Source organism: Protomyctophum parallelum (genome assembly GCF_964188405.1).
Source record: "Protomyctophum parallelum genome assembly, chromosome: 8".
Lineage (NCBI taxonomy): Eukaryota > Metazoa > Chordata > Actinopteri > Myctophiformes > Myctophidae > Protomyctophum > Protomyctophum parallelum.
In genome coordinates this window covers 40,352,695-40,369,670 of record NC_139703.1, presented here as the reverse complement: position 1 = coordinate 40,369,670, position 16,976 = coordinate 40,352,695, and the positions used below count along the sequence as shown (strand labels likewise).

Here is a 16,976-nt window from a genome sequence, read left to right as displayed (position 1 = left end):
GGGCTCTAAGGAGGAGGGCTTAGGGCTCTGAGGAGGAGGGCTTAGGGAGTGGTCTTAGGGCTCTAAGGAGGTGGGCTTAGGGCTCTGAGGAGGAGGGCTTAGGGGGTGGTCTTAGGGCTCTAAGGAGGAGGGCTTAGGGCTCTGAGGAGGAGGGCTTAGGGGGTGGTCTTAGGGCTCTAAGGAGGAGGGCTTAGGGCTCTGAGGAGGAGGGCTTAGGGAGTGGTCTTAGGGCTCTAAGGAGGTGGGCTTAGGGCTCTGAGGAGGAGGGCTTAGGGGGTGGTCTTAGGGCTCTAAGGAGGTGGGCTTAGGGCTCTGAGGAGGAGGGCTTAGGGGGTGGTCTTAGGGCTCTAAGGAGGTGGGCTTAGGGCTCTGAGGAGGAGGGCTTAGGGAGTGGTCTTAGGGCTCTAAGGAGGTGGGCTTAGGGCTCTGAGGATGAGGGCAGGAGGGCTTAGGGCTCTAAGGAGGGCTTAGGGCTCTGAGGATGAGGGCAGGAGGGCTTAGGGCTCTAAGGAGGGCTTAGGGCTCTAAGGAGGAGGGTTTAGGGCTCTAAGGAGGTGGGCTTAGGGCTCTAAGGAGGGCTTAGGGTTCTAAGGAGGGCTTAGGGCTCTAAGGAGGGCTTAGGGCTCTAAGGAGGTGGGCTTAGGGCTCTAAGGAGGTGGGCTTAGGGCTCTAAGGAGGAGGTCTTAGGGCTCTAAGGATGAGGGCAGGAGGGCTTAGGGCTCTAAGGAGGGCTTAGGGCTCTAAGGAGGGCTTAGGGCTCTAAGGAGGAGGGCTTAGGGCTCTAAGGAGGGCATAGGGCTCTAAGGAGGGCTTAGGGCTCTGAGGAGGAGGGCTTAGGGCTCTGAGGAGGAGGGCTTAGGGCTCTAAGGAGGAGGGCAGGAGGGCTTAGGGCTCTAAGGAGGGCTTAGAGCTCTAAGGAGGGCTTAGGGCTCTGAGGAGGGCTTAGGGCTCTAAGGAGGAGGGCTTAGGGCTCTAAGGAGGAGGGCTTAGGGCTCTAAGGAGGGCTTAGGGCTCTAAGGAGGGCTTAGAGCTCTAAGGAGGGCTTAGAGCTCTAAGGAGGGCTTAGGGCTCTAAGGAGGGCTTAGGGCTCTAAGGAGGGCTTAGGGCTCTAAGGAAGAGGGCTTAGGGCTCTAAGGAGGAGGGCAGGAGGGCTTAGGGCTCTAAGGAGGGCTTAGGGCTCTAAGGAGGGCTGCCCCACACTGGATACTATCGCCATTTTATTTTATTGTGTCCAATAAATCCTCATTAATGCAAACATACTCAAGCCTGCACACATTCTAAATATGCCCCCGAAATATTTTACCTTCAATAATAATGATAATAATAGTCTTTATTGTCTCCACATCATATATTTTCTTTGTCATGGACACTTGTACGAAACATTAATAATTCTACTCCAGTTGGAAGCATTAAGACCCATTTAGGCCTAAGGCCGATTCTAAAAACGCTTTTAAAGTTTTCTGAGACCCATTTTAACCCTCAATGGCTTCCTTTCTGAAAAATAACGTCACTGTAAAAAGATTCACGCGTTCAGATATTCTATTTACAATGAGATGCGGACGGGAGCTGGTGCCACTTGGACCCGGACATAACGCAGCACTACAAAATGACGTCGGACTTAAATACTGAATAGTCTGGATTTACGAACTACAACATGACATCACTGAGCTGCGGTGAAGAGCAAACCACCGCCGCCCTTCTCTCTGTTTTTACTCACCACCGCTCAACGTCATTTCAGCTCCGGTGGTCAGCTCGCCACCGAGAATCCAGACCATGAATGAGCCTTTAGGGTGTGTCCAGGGTTGGTTAACTTGTGCCCATAGTTAGTTCAGTTGCTGCGAGAGTGAGGTCTAGCCAACAACAACTCTGGATTCCGGTGTCTCTGTGTGTCTCTCGAGGGTTCAGGTTCACGTCGGTACGCGGGGACAAAGTGGACATCCTCTACAACAACATCATGTGTCTCTGTGTCTGTCTCCAGGGTTCAGGTTCACGTCGGTACGTGGGGACAAAGTGGACATCCTCTACAACAACATCATGTGTCTCTGTGTCTGTCTCCAGGGTTCAGGTTCACGTCGGTACGCGGGGACAAAGTGGACATCCTCTACAACAACATCATGTGTCTCTGTGTCTGTCTCCAGGGTTCAGGTTCACGTCGGTACGCGGGGACAAAGTGGACATCCTCTACAACAACATCATGTGTCTCTGTGTCTGTCTCCAGGGTTCAGGTTCACGTCGGTACGCGGGGACAAAGTGGACATCCTCTACAACAACATCATGTGTCTCTGTGTCTGTCTCCAGGGTTCAGGTTCACGTCGGTACGCGGGGACAAAGTGGACATCCTCTACAACAACATCAAACACTCCATCTTCCAGCCGTGTGACGGAGAGATGATCATCGTTCTGCACTTCCACCTCAAGGTAGGCGTACGGATGTTGTTAACCCATTCTGACCTGAGATCGGATTACAATTTACAATTACAATTTAGGCATTTAGCAGACTCTCTTAATCCAGAGCGACTTACATTTAAGCAAGAACAAAAGCATGGGAATACATCACATAAAAGCATTTATCATGAACAATTTACAATTACAATTTAGGCATTTAGCAGACTCTCTTAATCCAGAGCGACTTACATTAAGCAAGAACAAAGAAGCATGGGAATACATCACATAAGAACATTTATCATGAAACATGCGTAAGCTAAGAAAGTAACAGTGTATATATCTATCTTATATATATATATATATATATATATATATATAAGATAGCTAGATATATATATATCTATATGATGAAACTACAGTATACATATAAACTATACATCTATACTACTATGCTATACTTATGTACTATGATGTGCTATGACTACATACAATGCAATTATAGTGCTGTCTACATAACATGCTATAAGTCTGTATCAAATGCTATCTACGTCTACAGAAATGCTATCTAAGGGGGTGGGGTAAGTGCTACGGGCCATGATGGATTCTGAAAAGGTGGGTTTTCAGACTACGGCGGAAGATTGGGAGTGATGCTGCAGTTCTGACTGCAATGGGAAGTGCATTCCACAGTTTTGGAGCCAGAAGGGAGAAGAGTTTGGGACGTGTGGAGCGTTGTCCCGGCGTTTTTAGTGAGGGTACTTCCAGCTTCCCTGCGTTGGCTGATCTGAGTGCGCGGGAGGGTTTGTAGGGTTCGATCATACTTGCAAGATATGGGGGAGCCATACCTTTGAAACATGCGTAAGCTAAGAAAGTAACAGTGGAATATCTATATAATGAAACTATACATACACTATACATATAAACTATACATATTTACTACTATGCTATACATATGTACTATGGCGTGCTATGACTATATACAATAATTCATACTAGATTCATACGAGGTTTCCACTGGACACACACTGGTCTGATTAACCCATTCTGACCTGAGATCAGATTCTAAAAAATGTCAAAAAATAGCTAAAGCATGACATGATGCTAACGCCAAAATGGGTTCCCGTTCAGAATGGGTTAAAACAGTTTGACGGACCGCTAATTGTTTAATCCAGGGTACGATGCGTGCTTACTACGACATTCCCGACCTTTTGTTTTACGTGTTTAATCCGCCCTATTGTAATAATTAAAAAGAAACTCCGTCTTTGCCGCGGAGCCGGTAGACGAGATGGTTTTGTTTTGATCAACACATGCTGTGGGCTGCTAGGGCTTCTGGGAAATTGAGGCCAATGCAAATGAGCGGGGTACAACGCCTCATGGAGGCGGGTCTTGTGGGGCGGTCAAGATGGCGGGTGGTGCGATCGTTCAACTTCATAACAAACGGAGGGACCTTTTTTCGCCGGATTTCCACGGATCAAAAGCCCAAATAATTCAGTGTATGCTCTAAAAGTAATAAAACAATCTCGGCAGCGTGGAATATTTGATTAAAATGCGGGTTACGCGTTTTCTGGAGTCAATGACATGAAATATTGAGAACCACTGAACATGAGATTTAGAAGTTATTTTTTTAATTTCGATGTCATTAAATGGGTTAAACTATGCTTCGGTCCCACCCTATGAACCTCAGACATAACTTAACTAAACAAAATGCCCTCCGCCTGGGGGGAGTTTGGACAGTAATGGTATTACTCAACCACAACCACACTATATGAACAACGTCATTTATTTATTTACAGCAGAATTTACAGCAGATCTACAAGCTCATATATACGAGCTTGTAGGTCTGCTATTTTTGAAAAAATCGAAAGAACGACTGACATAGAAACATAGCTTTATCAGAAAGCTGTCGGGATGTAGAAGAACATTTTTAGAATCTGATCTCCGGTCATCAAAATGGGTCAAAACGGTCAATATTCTCTTCAAATGTTGTTGTTTCTTTTTCCAACCAGAACGCCATCATGTTCGGTAAGAAACGCCACACGGACGTGCAGTTCTACACGGAGGTGGGCGAGATCACCACGGACCTCGGTAAGCACCAACACATGCACGACCGAGACGACCTCTACGCCGAGCAGATGGAGAGGGAGATGAGGCACAAGCTGAAGAGCGCCTTCAAGAACTTCATCGAGAAGGTGGAGACGCTGACCAAGGAGGAGCTGGAGTTCGAGGTTCCCTTCAGAGACCTGGGGTGAGTCAAAGAGACCAGGAGGTGGTTGCACCACCAAAACCTAAGTTCTGTTGTGAAGTAGAGGCTTAGTTGCGAACGCACTGAGCACTAACTATGAGACCCTGCAGATCATGTCTGTCTGTCTGTCTGTCCCGCTGTGACACCACCCGCCCGCCACCAGAGGGTGCAGCTGTAGCACACACACACACACACACACACACACACACACAAAAACAACCACACACACACACACACACACAGTAGAAGACTTTAAAAACAATTATTCTAATTGTTGTTATTGCAATTTACGAGCTGTGTTCGCTTCCCACGTTTGCGCGTCTTACTTGTAACTACTAGGTATAGTTTGTAACGAGTGGCTTACAGATGAGAAGAGTCAGATTATAAAACAAACCGCATACTTCTTGAAGGTTTTGACCGATGTGTGTTTTGTGTGTTTTTCAGTTTCCAGGGAGCACCCTACAGGAGTACCTGTCTGCTCCAGCCGACGTCCAGTTCGCTGGTCAACACCACGGAATGGGTGAGTCTTAGTGGTGGTCAACACCACGGAATGGGTGAGTCTTAGTGGTGGTCAACACCACGGAATGGGTGAGTCTTAGTGGTGGTCAACACCACGGAATGGGTGAGTCTTAGTGGCTTCAAACAATATCCATATGAATCGGTAATCCATTTTAACATTAACGATGCGACTACATCGATGCGCGCGTGTGTCTGGATCGGTCAAAATGGCGTCTACATCGGTTGTGATTCGATATAATTCAACTAACTGCGGGGAAAAACACAGATGTACAAGCCCCAAAGCGCTGTGCATTGCGACGGGTAGATGACTTGTAGATCTGCGCATGCTTATGACGCTATAACTATAACTATGCATCAGCAGCGTCAGCGACAGTCGCAACACACGAGCAGGCTGTTTTTGAAAAATCAAAGAACGATTGACATAGAAACATAGCTTTCTCAGAAAACTGTCAGGATGTAGAAGACATTTATAGAATCTGATCTCAGGTCAGAATGGGATAAGTCATTCTGGGCGTGAACCCCTTTTGGTGTTAGCATTATGTTGTGCTTTAGCTATTGAAAAATAGCAGATCTACAAGCTCATAGCGTGCCACCGAGTGGCGCGCTACGAGCTTGTAGGTCTGCTATTTATTTATTTATCGAGGAACATAGCTTTTTCAGAAAACTGTCAGGATGTAGAAGACATTTTAGAGTCTGATCTCAGGTCAGAATGGGTTAATTTTCATGACTAAATGTTCTCTCCCCCTCCCATCTCCCCCCCCCCCAGCCCCCGTTCGTAGTCACCCTGGACGAGGTGGAGCTGGTGCACTTTGAGCGCGTCCAGTTCCACCTGAAGAACTTCGACGTGGTGATCGTGTACAAGGACTACAACAAGAAGGTCACCATGATCAACGCCGTGCCCGTCAACTCCCTGGACCCCATCAAGGAGTGGCTGAAGTGAGTATTAAAAACTACAACTCCCTGGACCCCATCAAGGAGTGGCTGAAGTGAGTATTAAAAACTACAACTCCCTGGACCCCATCAAGGAGTGGCTGAAGTGAGTATTAAAAACTACAACTCCCTGGACCCCATCAAGGAGTGGCTGAAGTGAGTATTAAAAACTACAACTCCCTGGACCCCATCAAGGAGTGGCTGAAGTGAGTATAAAACTACAACTCCCTGGACCCCATCAAGGAGTGGCTGAAGTGAGTATTAAAAACTACAACTCCCTGGACCCCATCAAGGAGTGGCTGAAGTGAGTATAAAACTACAACTCCCTGGACCCCATCAAGGAGTGGCTGAAGTGAGTATAAAACTACAACTCCCGGCCCAGGCTGTAGCGTAACGGTCTGGGCACCGGACTGGTGATCCAGTCGCGGTGTGCCGCGGGTTCGACTCCCGGACCCGACACAGCCTTTACCGCATGTCATCCCCCCATCTCTCTCCCGTTTCCTGTCAGCCTACTATCTGTCCCTTAAAAAATCAATAAAAGGCGTAACGCAAAAAAAAAAAAAAAAAAAAAAACTACAACTCCCTGGACCACATCAAGGAGTGGCTGAAGTGAGTAGAACTACACTACCCAGACTGCCCTCGCTGTAGTCTGTAGGAGAAACAACACAGTGTTAAAACTACAACTCCCTGGACCCCATCAAGGAGTGGCTGAAGTGAGTATAAAACTACAACTCCCTGGACCCCATCAAGGAGTGGCTGAAGTGAGTACAGTGTTAAAACTACAACTCCCTGGACCCCATCAAGGAGTGGCTGAAGTGAGTATAAAACTACAACTCCCTGGACCCCATCAAGGAGTGGCTGAAGTGAGTAGGAGAAACAACAGTGTTAAAACTACACTACCCAGACTGCCCTCGCTGTAGTCTGTAGGATAAACAACACAGTGTTAAAACTACACTACCCAGACTGCCCTCGCTGTAGTCTGTAGGAGAAACAACACAGTGTTAAAACTACACTACCCAGACTGCCCTCACTGTAGCAAGTGGTCCTGTTCAGGTTCACCGTCCGGTCGGGAGCAGGAAAACTGTCCATTCAAATCAGGGGTGGGCAACTGGCGGCCCGGGGGCCACATGCGGCCCCCACCTTCACTTAACACTTCACTTAACAAAATAGCCGATCTACAAGCTCAAAACGCGTCGCAGCGCGACGCGTTTTGAGCTGGTAGATCGGCTATTTTTTGCTACGACAGTAATATGCACTGTGGCCCCCTCTGGAGTGAGTGTGGAAATATATTGGCCCTCGCCATCGTCAAAGTTGCCCACCCCTGATTCAAATCAAATCAAACTTTATTTATAGAGCACGTTTTAAAAGGTTGACCAAAGTGCTTTACGTACATCAAGTGGCAAAAACAGAGAACAGGCAAGAGAACACAGAATATAAATGAGAAAACACAATCAAACAAAAACAGAGAACAGGCAAAGAGAACACAGAATATAAATGAGAAAACACAATCAAAAAATGACAAAAAATATAAGCATGAAAGCATAAAATGGACTCGGGAGGGATTAAAAGCCAGGGAGAAAAGATGAGTCTTAAAGGCGCAGTGAAACGGAAATGGTGAACAACATGAAAATGGTGTTTCAACATGAAACGCCGGTCTGAAGTTTCTGAACCAATCAGAGCGTCGCATCCCTTCAGGCGATGGGACGGTAGCTAGGGACGGTAGCTATGCTAGGCGCAACAGCGTGGTGTTGTTTGTTTATAAATCATATGGTCGGCCAGCACAACCAGTTTACTGTTATGTGGCTTATTTCTTCCATATAATGTTTTCAGATACATATTCTAGCGTGATGATTAAGTTGAAAGCGAGTAATACACTGTCTGGATGTTATCTGGAATGGAAATAAAAACGGAGTATTCTGTAATCAGTAGCAGCTGTGATGGACGGATGCGCAAATATGGGAAATTAAACGGGTGAGCTTCATTGTTATTGGCTTTTATCGATGTGTATCTCTACACGTCATCACGCAGCACGTTTTCGTTTTAATAAATAAATAATGCAATCGTTTTTATGGACCTTTGATATAAAAACACACAAATGAGAATTTTCAAAAAAAATTGGCATCCATTGTTGGGTATGCCCATATAATGACCACGGATATGGTCTAAAAGTGTGAAAAACGTCTTTTTTATTTCACTGCACCTTTAAAGGTGAGACTTTAAAAACATTAATGGATGGGGCAGAACGAATGTGAAGGGGCAAGCTCTTCCAGAGCATGGGAGCGTTGGAGCGTGCTCTTCCAGAGCATGGGAGCGTGGGAGCGTGCTCTTCCAGAGCATGGGAGCGTGCTCTTCCAGAGCATGGGAGCGTGCTCTTCCAGAGCATGGGAGCGTGCTCTTCCAGAGCATGGGAGCGTTCGCCCCCTAGTGCTTCTGTTGATTATGGACCGTTGTCCATTTGCAGACCGCGGCCATGTTTCCATCAGAGTTTGTAACAAGGGGCCAGTGAGGCACACAACGTTGAAGCACGGGGCCCTAGTGGTAAGAGGAAGGACTGCAGGCTTCTATTTTTATTTTTAATCGAAGAACGACTGACATAGAAACATAGCTTTTTCAGAAAAGTGTCAGGATGTAGAAGACATTTGTAGAATCTGATTCCAGGGTCAGAATGGGTTAACATTGAGCGCTCGGTTGCACTTCCGCAAAATGCGGAAATGTGCTCAAAAAAGGCGGAAATATACGGTCCTTCCTTCCGGGTGCTTCAAAACGCCACTGAGCAACTTCCACTGACATGAATAGCGGGGGGGGGGGGGGGGGGGGGGGGCTTCGCGCCAGATCAGTCTTTATCCTTTTAATACTCTATGGTTCGGAAGCACTCGTTTTCAGTAAAGCAACGTCTTGCTGCCTCCTGCATTATGTGCTGATTCAAAACAGGTGGTACACAGGACAGTTGAGTGATATCTAACGAGCACTTCCAAACTCCAGGAACTTAGAAAAAGAATCACCTGTAAGGACACAAAGTAGCTCATAATAACATGTCTACAGTGGATTTTTATGTTTATATTTAACACGTATAGATAGAAAGAGAATAATTCACACCCCCCCCCCCCCCCCCTCTCTGCAGCTCCTGTGACATCAAGTACACAGAAGGCGTCCAGTCCCTCAACTGGACCAAGATCATGAAGACCATCGTCGACGATCCAGAGGGCTTCTTCGAGCAGGGAGGATGGTCCTTCCTGGACCCAGAGAGTGAGGTAGGAACTGACCTACTGACCGCTCCACTAGGGAGGATGGTCCTTCCTGGACCCAGAGAGTGAGGTAGGAACTGACCTACTGACCGCTCCACTAGGGAGGATGGTCCTTCCTGGACCCAGAGAATGAGGTAGGAACTGACCTACTGACCGCTCCACTAGGGAGGATGGTCCTATTGACCCAGAGAGTGAGGTAGGAACTGACCTACTGACCGCTCCACTAGGGAGGATGGTCCTTCCTGGACCCAGAGAATGAGGTAGGAACTGACCTACTGACCGCTCCACTAGGGAGGATGGTCCTTCCTGGACCCAGAGAATGAGGTAGGAACTGACCTACTGACCGCTCCACTAGGGAGGATGGTCCTATTGACCCAGAGAGTGAGGTAGGAACTGACCTACTGACTACTGACCGCTCCACTAGGGAGGATGGTCCTATTGGACCCAGAGAGTGAGGTATGGACTGACCTACTGACCGCTCCACTAGGGAGGATGGTCCTTCCTGGACCCAGAGAGTGAGGTATGGACTAGAGCCCTGCACGGGCCTAAAATATAGGCCCGGGCCCGTGGAGTTAAGGGCCCGCCCGGCCCTAAGCCCGTTGGTCAAGTCCAGAATAGGCCCGGGCCCGGCCCAAAAGCCAGACATTTTTTATTTTTTTATTACCCTATTTCTATAGCATGCACGCCGCGGCCGCATTATTGGTGCACATTTGTTGCACGGACGCAGCAGCAGCAGCAGAAGCTACTCACAGCTGCACTATATCGCTCTGATAAACCCACATTAAGGAACAAGAAGTCAATAACACACAGACGTCACACTAAAAAGTAGCCTACTTTATTATAGTTTTATATAGTGGCTGCTGCACGTGCACTGTCAATCAGCGCAACGCGTTGTGAGCTTGCAGATCGGCTATCGCGGACTCACGCTGCATTATAAAACCCAGACGGACAATAATAAGAAGTAAGAACACTTACGTTATGTATCTGCAGTTTCTGCAATGTACAAATCCAACTTTGTTTAGTGTGGTACTGGTAATAATGCTCCCGCAGTATTTAATTTGTTTTTATTGCGGATCTCCTGAAATGAATGAAGAGAGCCGTAGCCTAGGCCTACTTACTTAGTACTCGGTGTGTGTGTGTGTGTGTGTGTGTGTGTGTGTGTGTGTGTGTGTGTGTGTGTGTGTGTGTGTACAGCTGCGCTGCATAATAATTAGGAGAGAGAGAGGACGAGAGTTTAGGAGCGGAGCGAGAGAGATAGAATGTAAAACACGTTGTTTCAAAGTCTTTATAGTTTGGACCAGATTGTAGTGTGCTTGTGTGTGTGTGGACTCTGTGGAGGGGTTATTGTCATTGTCACGTCGTCACTGAGACAGCAGCATGCTGCCGCGCTGCGGAAGCAAGTCCAGTCTGCATGGGTGAAATTCACATCGGAAAATTAATATAACGGCGCGTGAGCCCGCCCGGCCCACGGCCCGTTGGGCAGTGACAAAGTCGGCCCGGGCCCGGCCCGTTTTGGTGGGCCGGCCCGGTACCCGACGGGCTTGCAGGGCTCTAGTATGGACTGACCTACTGACCGCTCCACTAGGGAGGATGGTCCTATTGGACCCAGAGAGTGAGGTATGGACTGACCTACTGACCGCTCCACTAGGGAGGATGGTCCTATTGGACCCAAAGAGTGAGGTATGGACTGACCTACTGACCGCTCCACTAGGGAGGATGGTCCTTCCTGGACCCAGAGAGTGAGGTATGGACTAGAGCCCTGCACGGGCCTAAAATATAGGCCCGTGCCCGGCCCGGGCCCGTGGAGTTAAGGGCCCGGCCGGCCCTAAGCCCGTTGGTCAAGTCCAGAATAGGCCCGGGCCCGGCCCAAAAGCCCGACATTTTTTATTTTTTTGTGAGGTGAGGTAGGAGTGAGGTAGGAACTGACCTACTGACCTACTGACCGCTCCACTAGGGAGGATGGTCCTATTGGACCCAGAGAGTGAGGTATATGAACTGACCGAATAAACTAGCATTTCCTTTTAGTCATTTTAGTAAATGTCATCAAATGGTGGTTCCGTGGCTCAAATGCAGAATAATAAATGAATAATGGACCTTGATGTGAGGGATGGGTCTTTTATGACGAGACACAAACAAATAAAATGCATTAATTAACTTGCTGTGTGTGTGTGTGTGTGTGTGTGTGTGTGTGTGTGTGTGTGTGTGTGTGTGTGTGTGTGTGTGTGTGTGTGTGTGTGTGTGTGTGTGTGTGTGTGTGTGTGTGTGTGTGTGTGTGTGTGTGTGTGTGTGTGTGTGTGTGTGTGTGTGTGTGTGTGTGTCTCCCTCTAGGGGAGTGGGGCGGAGGAGGACTCGGAGTCAGAGATAGAGGACGAGACGTTCAACCCGTCTGGAGACGAGTCTGAGGCCGAAGGAGAGGACAGTGACGAAGACTACGACTCTGAGACAGAGGACTCTAGTGAGACACACACACACTGACTCTGAGACAGAGGACTCTAGTGAGACACACACACACTGACTCTGAGACAGAGGACTCTAGTGAGACACACACACACTGACTCTGAGACAGAGGACTCTAGTGAGACACACACACACTGACTCTGAGACAGAGGACTCTAGTGAGACACACACACACTGACTCTGAGACAGAGGACTCTAGTGAGACACACACACACACACTGACTCTGAGACAGAGGACTCTAGTGAGACACACACACACTTTAACCCATTCTGACCTGAGATCAGATTCTAAAAATGTCTTGTTTGAAAATGTCTTTCTGAAAAAGCTATGTTTCTGTGTCAGTCGTTCTTCGATTTTTCAAAAATAGCAGACTTACAAGCTCGTAGCTAAAGCATAACATAATGCTAACATCAACAGACTACAGCGAGGGCAGTCTGGGTAGTGTAGTTTTAACACTGTTGTTTCTCCTACAGACTACAGCGAGGGCAGTCTGGGTAGTTAGTTTTAACACAGTGTTGTTTCTCCTCAGACTACAGCGAGGGCAGTCTGGGTAGTGTAGTTTTAACACTGTGTCGTTTATCCTACAGACTACAGCGAGGGCAGTCTGGGTAGTGTAGTTTTAACACTGTGTTGTTTATCCTACAGACTACAGCGAGGGCAGTCTGGGTAGTGTAGTTTTAACACTGTGTTGTTTCTCCTACAGACTACAGCGAGGGCAGTCTGCGTAGTGTAGTTTTAACACTGTGTTGTTTCTCCTACAGACTACAGCGAGGGCAGTCTGGGTAGTGTAGTTTTAACACTGTGTTGTTTCTCCTACAGACTACAGCAAGGGCAGTCTGGGTAGTGTAGTGTTAACACTGTTGTTTCTCCTACAGACTACAGCGAGGGCAGCCTGGGTAGTGTAGTTTTAACACTGTTGTTTCTCCTACAGACTACAGCGAGGGCAGTCTGGGTAGTGTAGTTTTAACACTGTTGTTTCTCCTACAGACTACAGCGAGGGCAGCCTGGGTAGTGTAGTTTTAACACTGTGTTGTTTCTCCTACAGACTACAGCGAGGGCAGTCTGGGTAGCGAGGAGGAGAGCGGGAAAGACTGGGATGAACTGGAGGAGGAAGCCAGGAAAGGTTTGTGTGTTTCTGCTGCTATAAACTAAATACCCGGCCCGGCCCTACCGTAACTGGGTCGGCCCTACCCTGACTGGGTCGGCCCTACCCTAACTGGGTCGGCCCTACCCTGACTGGGTCGGCCCTACCCTAACTGGGTGGGCCCTACCCTGACTGGGTGGGCCCTACCCTGACTGGGTGGGCCCTACCCTGACTGGGTCGGCCCTACCCTGACTGGGTCGGCCCTACCCTGACTGGGTCGGCCCTACCCTAACCTGGCCGGCCCGAGGCTCGGCACGACCTTACATTTTACCATAATGTTAAGCCTGACACTAAATGGCGGCGTCATGTTTCAGTGTGAAAGTGAGAACGGAGATCAACGGACTTATCGAAATAAAGGATGTATGTAACTCACGTTAGAATAGGCTCCTAATGTTCCATAACTTCCATTTCCAATCATTTTAATGGATTCCAGACAGTGGTGGTGGTGACTGGTGAGTAAACACGAATAGCTGCTGCAGCTCCCTCCCTTTAGTTTCCTCTGAAGTGAAGTTGCTTTACGTGTAGCGTTTAAAGGAGAATTCCATACTAAAAGGCTTTCTTACCTTTCTTTGTGGTTGTTACGTCCCCACCAAAGAGGTCCAGGTGTTATTTTGTGCAAAAGCTCCTTATTGGCTATTTCCCCTACCATAAGCCCTAAATGAATTGCATTGAATTGAATGGGAATTGAATGGGGCTATGGGGTGTTGTGCTAATTTGCTTATTTCCATCGCTCAAAATTATAATTTCTTTGTATATATCCTCTCTTCATAATGTAAATAATATCCCAAGCGGCACACTTTACTACTTCTTTCGATGGAAATAAGCGAACTAGCATAACACCCCATAGCCCCATTCAATTCCCATTCAATGCAATGCAATTCATTGAGGGGTTATGGTAGGGAAAATAGCCAATAAGGAGTTTTTGCACAAAAAAGCACCTGGACCTCTTTGGTGGGGACGTAACAACTACAAAGAAAGGTAAGAAAGATAAGAAAGCATTCTAGCATGGAATTCTCCTTTAAGTTATATATCATATCACCATGGATCGTTTGGTGACGTTGATTAATAATTAGGTTTTATTCATCGCAGCCAGCTGGGTTAACGAGACTCAGTGCAACATGACGAGAACCTGATGCTTCTTCAGCTGTGATAATCAGCTTGATTTTATAAAATATTTAAGCATATGGCAACTTGGCAAGCTAACTGGTGGTTAGTAGCTCGTTTGGTGCGCAAACCAGAGGGAAACCAGCGGTAGCAAGGCAAGCAAGCAAGTCTCACACCGTCCACTATTCTCTCTACTGGACTGCCTGCGCGCAGTGCAGGACTGCTCTGGCCTCGTACACACATGCCGGACGGACATGATCTTTTCTGTCTGTGTTTCATGGCCGCCTCTGGCTCAATGCTTTTCCAATGGCAGTCACGTGGTTTGACATGTGTGTACGAGGCCTCTGAGTCTGAAATGCCAGTGCGATGCAACCCCCGCCTCCAGTCCTCCTCCTGTCACAAGTGAATCGCCATTCGCCTAGCGCAGCCCTCTTCATAATTAAAATGGTATCGTGAACCTCATATCGTGATACGTATCGTATGGTGAACCTCATATCGTGATACGTATCGCATTATCTAATTTGTAGATAGATACATGCCTAATAATTAACTTCAGTGATGCTTGCGGAACTCGACTTCGTCTCGTTCCTGACCGCATCACTGTCGTGGCAATAATCACGTTAACCCACACCCTCTCGTGTAATATTGCAATTCTACAACAGTTACCCTTAAAACTAAGAAAATCGCTGAAAGAATATATATTTTTAATGACAGATGTAGTCACTATACGACCACAAATGTCCCAAGAAACTAGCTAGCCTAGCCAACGAGTTTGCTAGCGCTCTGGGAGAACAGAGTGGCTGAATTCTTTGTTTTGATTATAGGTGGTGAATGGTGCTGGTTTAACCACCGGCTAGAAGGCTGTTTCAACCAATCAGATTGCTTCCTCTTAACGACCTGTGGTAGAATAAAGCTTATCAGACGGAACATTACGCCAGAAGCCATTAACCATTAACCCTTCGTAACCCTGTGTTCTACATTAACCCTTCGTTACCCTGTGTTCCACACAGATTAACCCTTCGTATCCCTGTGTGTTCTACATTAACCCTTCGTTACCCTGTGTGTTCTAGCGGACAGAGAGAGTACCTACGAGGAACCTGAGGCCGAGAGCAATAAGAGGAAGAGACGACCGCCCGCCAGACCCTCATCGGCCAAGAAGAGGCGGAGGCGCTAAATGTTCCACGCACACACACACGCACACACACACACACACACACACACATGCGCGCGCACACACACACACACACACACACTACTGCCAAACATAACCCTTTCTACTCCCAACCAGCTCTTTTTCACTCATATTACACACACACACACACAAGTGTATATAGAGGTAGACCACCCCCCCCCCCCCCCTCCCCCCCTCCAAAAAATCTAATGACTCCTGTTGGTCTGTGGTCTGTTGAATTGTGTGTGTAAAAATGGCACGCCCGTTGGGTCCGTTCTGAAATGGAACAGCCCGTTGGGTCCATTCTGAAATGGAACAGCCCGTTGGGTCTGTTCTGAAATGGAACAGCCGTTGGGTCCGTTCTGAAATGGAACAGCCCGTTGGGTCCATTCTGAAATGGAACAGCCCGTTGGGTCTGTTCTGAAATGGAACAGCCGTTGGGTCCGTTCTGAAATGGAACAGCCCGTTGGGTCCATTCTGAAATGGAACAGCCCGTTGGGTCTGTTCTGAAATGGAACAGCCGTTGGGTCTGTTCTGAAATGGAACAGCCCGTTGGGTCTGTTCTGAAATGGAACAGCCCGTTGGGTCCGTTCTGAAATGGAACAGCCCGTTGGGTCCGTTCTGAAATGGAACAGCCCTTGGGTCCGTTCTGAAATGGAACAGCCCGTTAGGTCTGTTCTGAAATGGAACAGCCGTTGGGTCCGTTCTGAAATGGAACAGCCCGTTGGGTCTGTTCTGAAATGGAACAGCCGTTGGGTCCATTCTGAAACGTTGGGTCTGTTCTGAAATGGAACAGCCGTTGGGTCCATTCTGAAACGTTGGGTCTGTTCTGAAATGGTACAGCCGTTGGGTCCATTCTGAAATGGAACAGCCGTTGGGTCCATTCTGAAATGGAACAGCCATTGGGTCCATTCTGAAACGTTTGGTCCGTTCTGAAATGGAACAGCCGTTGGGTCCATTCTGAAATGGAACAGCCATTGGGTCCATTCTGAAACGTTTGGTCCGTTCTGAAATGGAACAGCCCGTTGGGTCCGTTCTGAAATGGAACAGCCGTTGGGTCCATTCTGAAATGGAACAGCCGTTGGGTCCATTCTGAAATGGAACAGCCGTTGGGTCCATTCTGAAATGGAACAGCCGTTGGGTCCATTCTGAAATGGAACAGCCCGTTGGGTCCATCCTTTCAGTGTCAGTCTTAAAGCTGAGGATTGTACTGTTCAGCAGAATAATGCAATCTGATTTATTTCAGGTGGTTCTCAAATTTAAATTTCAACCCCCAACACCCCCGCCCCCCCCACCCCCTCCCCCCACACACACACACCCCCCTGAACCCCACTTTGAGAATGACAGTTCTGTTTTCTTTTCACCTCCACACACACACCATCTGTCAGGCCTTCGTGTGTGTGTGTGTGTGTGTGTGTGTGTGTGTGTGTGTGTGTGTGTGTGTGTGTGTGTGTGTGTGCGTGTGTGCGCGTGTGCGTGCGCGCTCTGGTTTTGTTGAAATGGCTTTTTATTGAAAACATTGTGTCGTCGGGTTAAATTTTCTGTTTAAAAACAAAACAAAGAAAAACATTAATAAAAAATAAAAAAGATTAAGGAATTGTTTCTTAAGTAATAATAGAGATAGAAAAAGAAGACTTGACTCGTCCTTCTGCCAAGCGTTTTATATAACAGTCCAATAAATGATTAAAAAAAAAAGCCCCCATCCCCAAAATATCATTAATATTGTCTGTTTGTTTGTATGTGTGGAGGAACGGAGGGACTCTTTTCTTTTTTTACATTGGT

At 47.6% G+C, this 16,976-nt stretch overlaps 1 protein-coding gene across 1 annotated transcript in view; it reads left to right on the top strand.

The window, feature by feature from the left end:
* The window catches only part of supt16h (SPT16 homolog, facilitates chromatin remodeling subunit), a 44,886-nt gene extending 29,253 nt beyond the window's left edge, over nt 1-15,633 (top strand). Inside the window, exons 17-24 of the mRNA XM_083772313.1 lie at nt 2,299-2,417; nt 4,388-4,626; nt 5,068-5,143; nt 5,909-6,078; nt 9,194-9,323; nt 11,646-11,772; nt 12,821-12,898; nt 15,094-15,633. Of these exons, the coding sequence (XP_083628439.1) occupies nt 2,299-2,417; nt 4,388-4,626; nt 5,068-5,143; nt 5,909-6,078; nt 9,194-9,323; nt 11,646-11,772; nt 12,821-12,898; nt 15,094-15,197 (1,043 nt within the window). The 3' untranslated portion in view covers nt 15,198-15,633. The remainder of the gene's footprint in view (nt 1-2,298; nt 2,418-4,387; nt 4,627-5,067; nt 5,144-5,908; nt 6,079-9,193; nt 9,324-11,645; nt 11,773-12,820; nt 12,899-15,093) is intronic.
* Nucleotides 15,634-16,976: the final 1,343 nt, after the last annotated feature.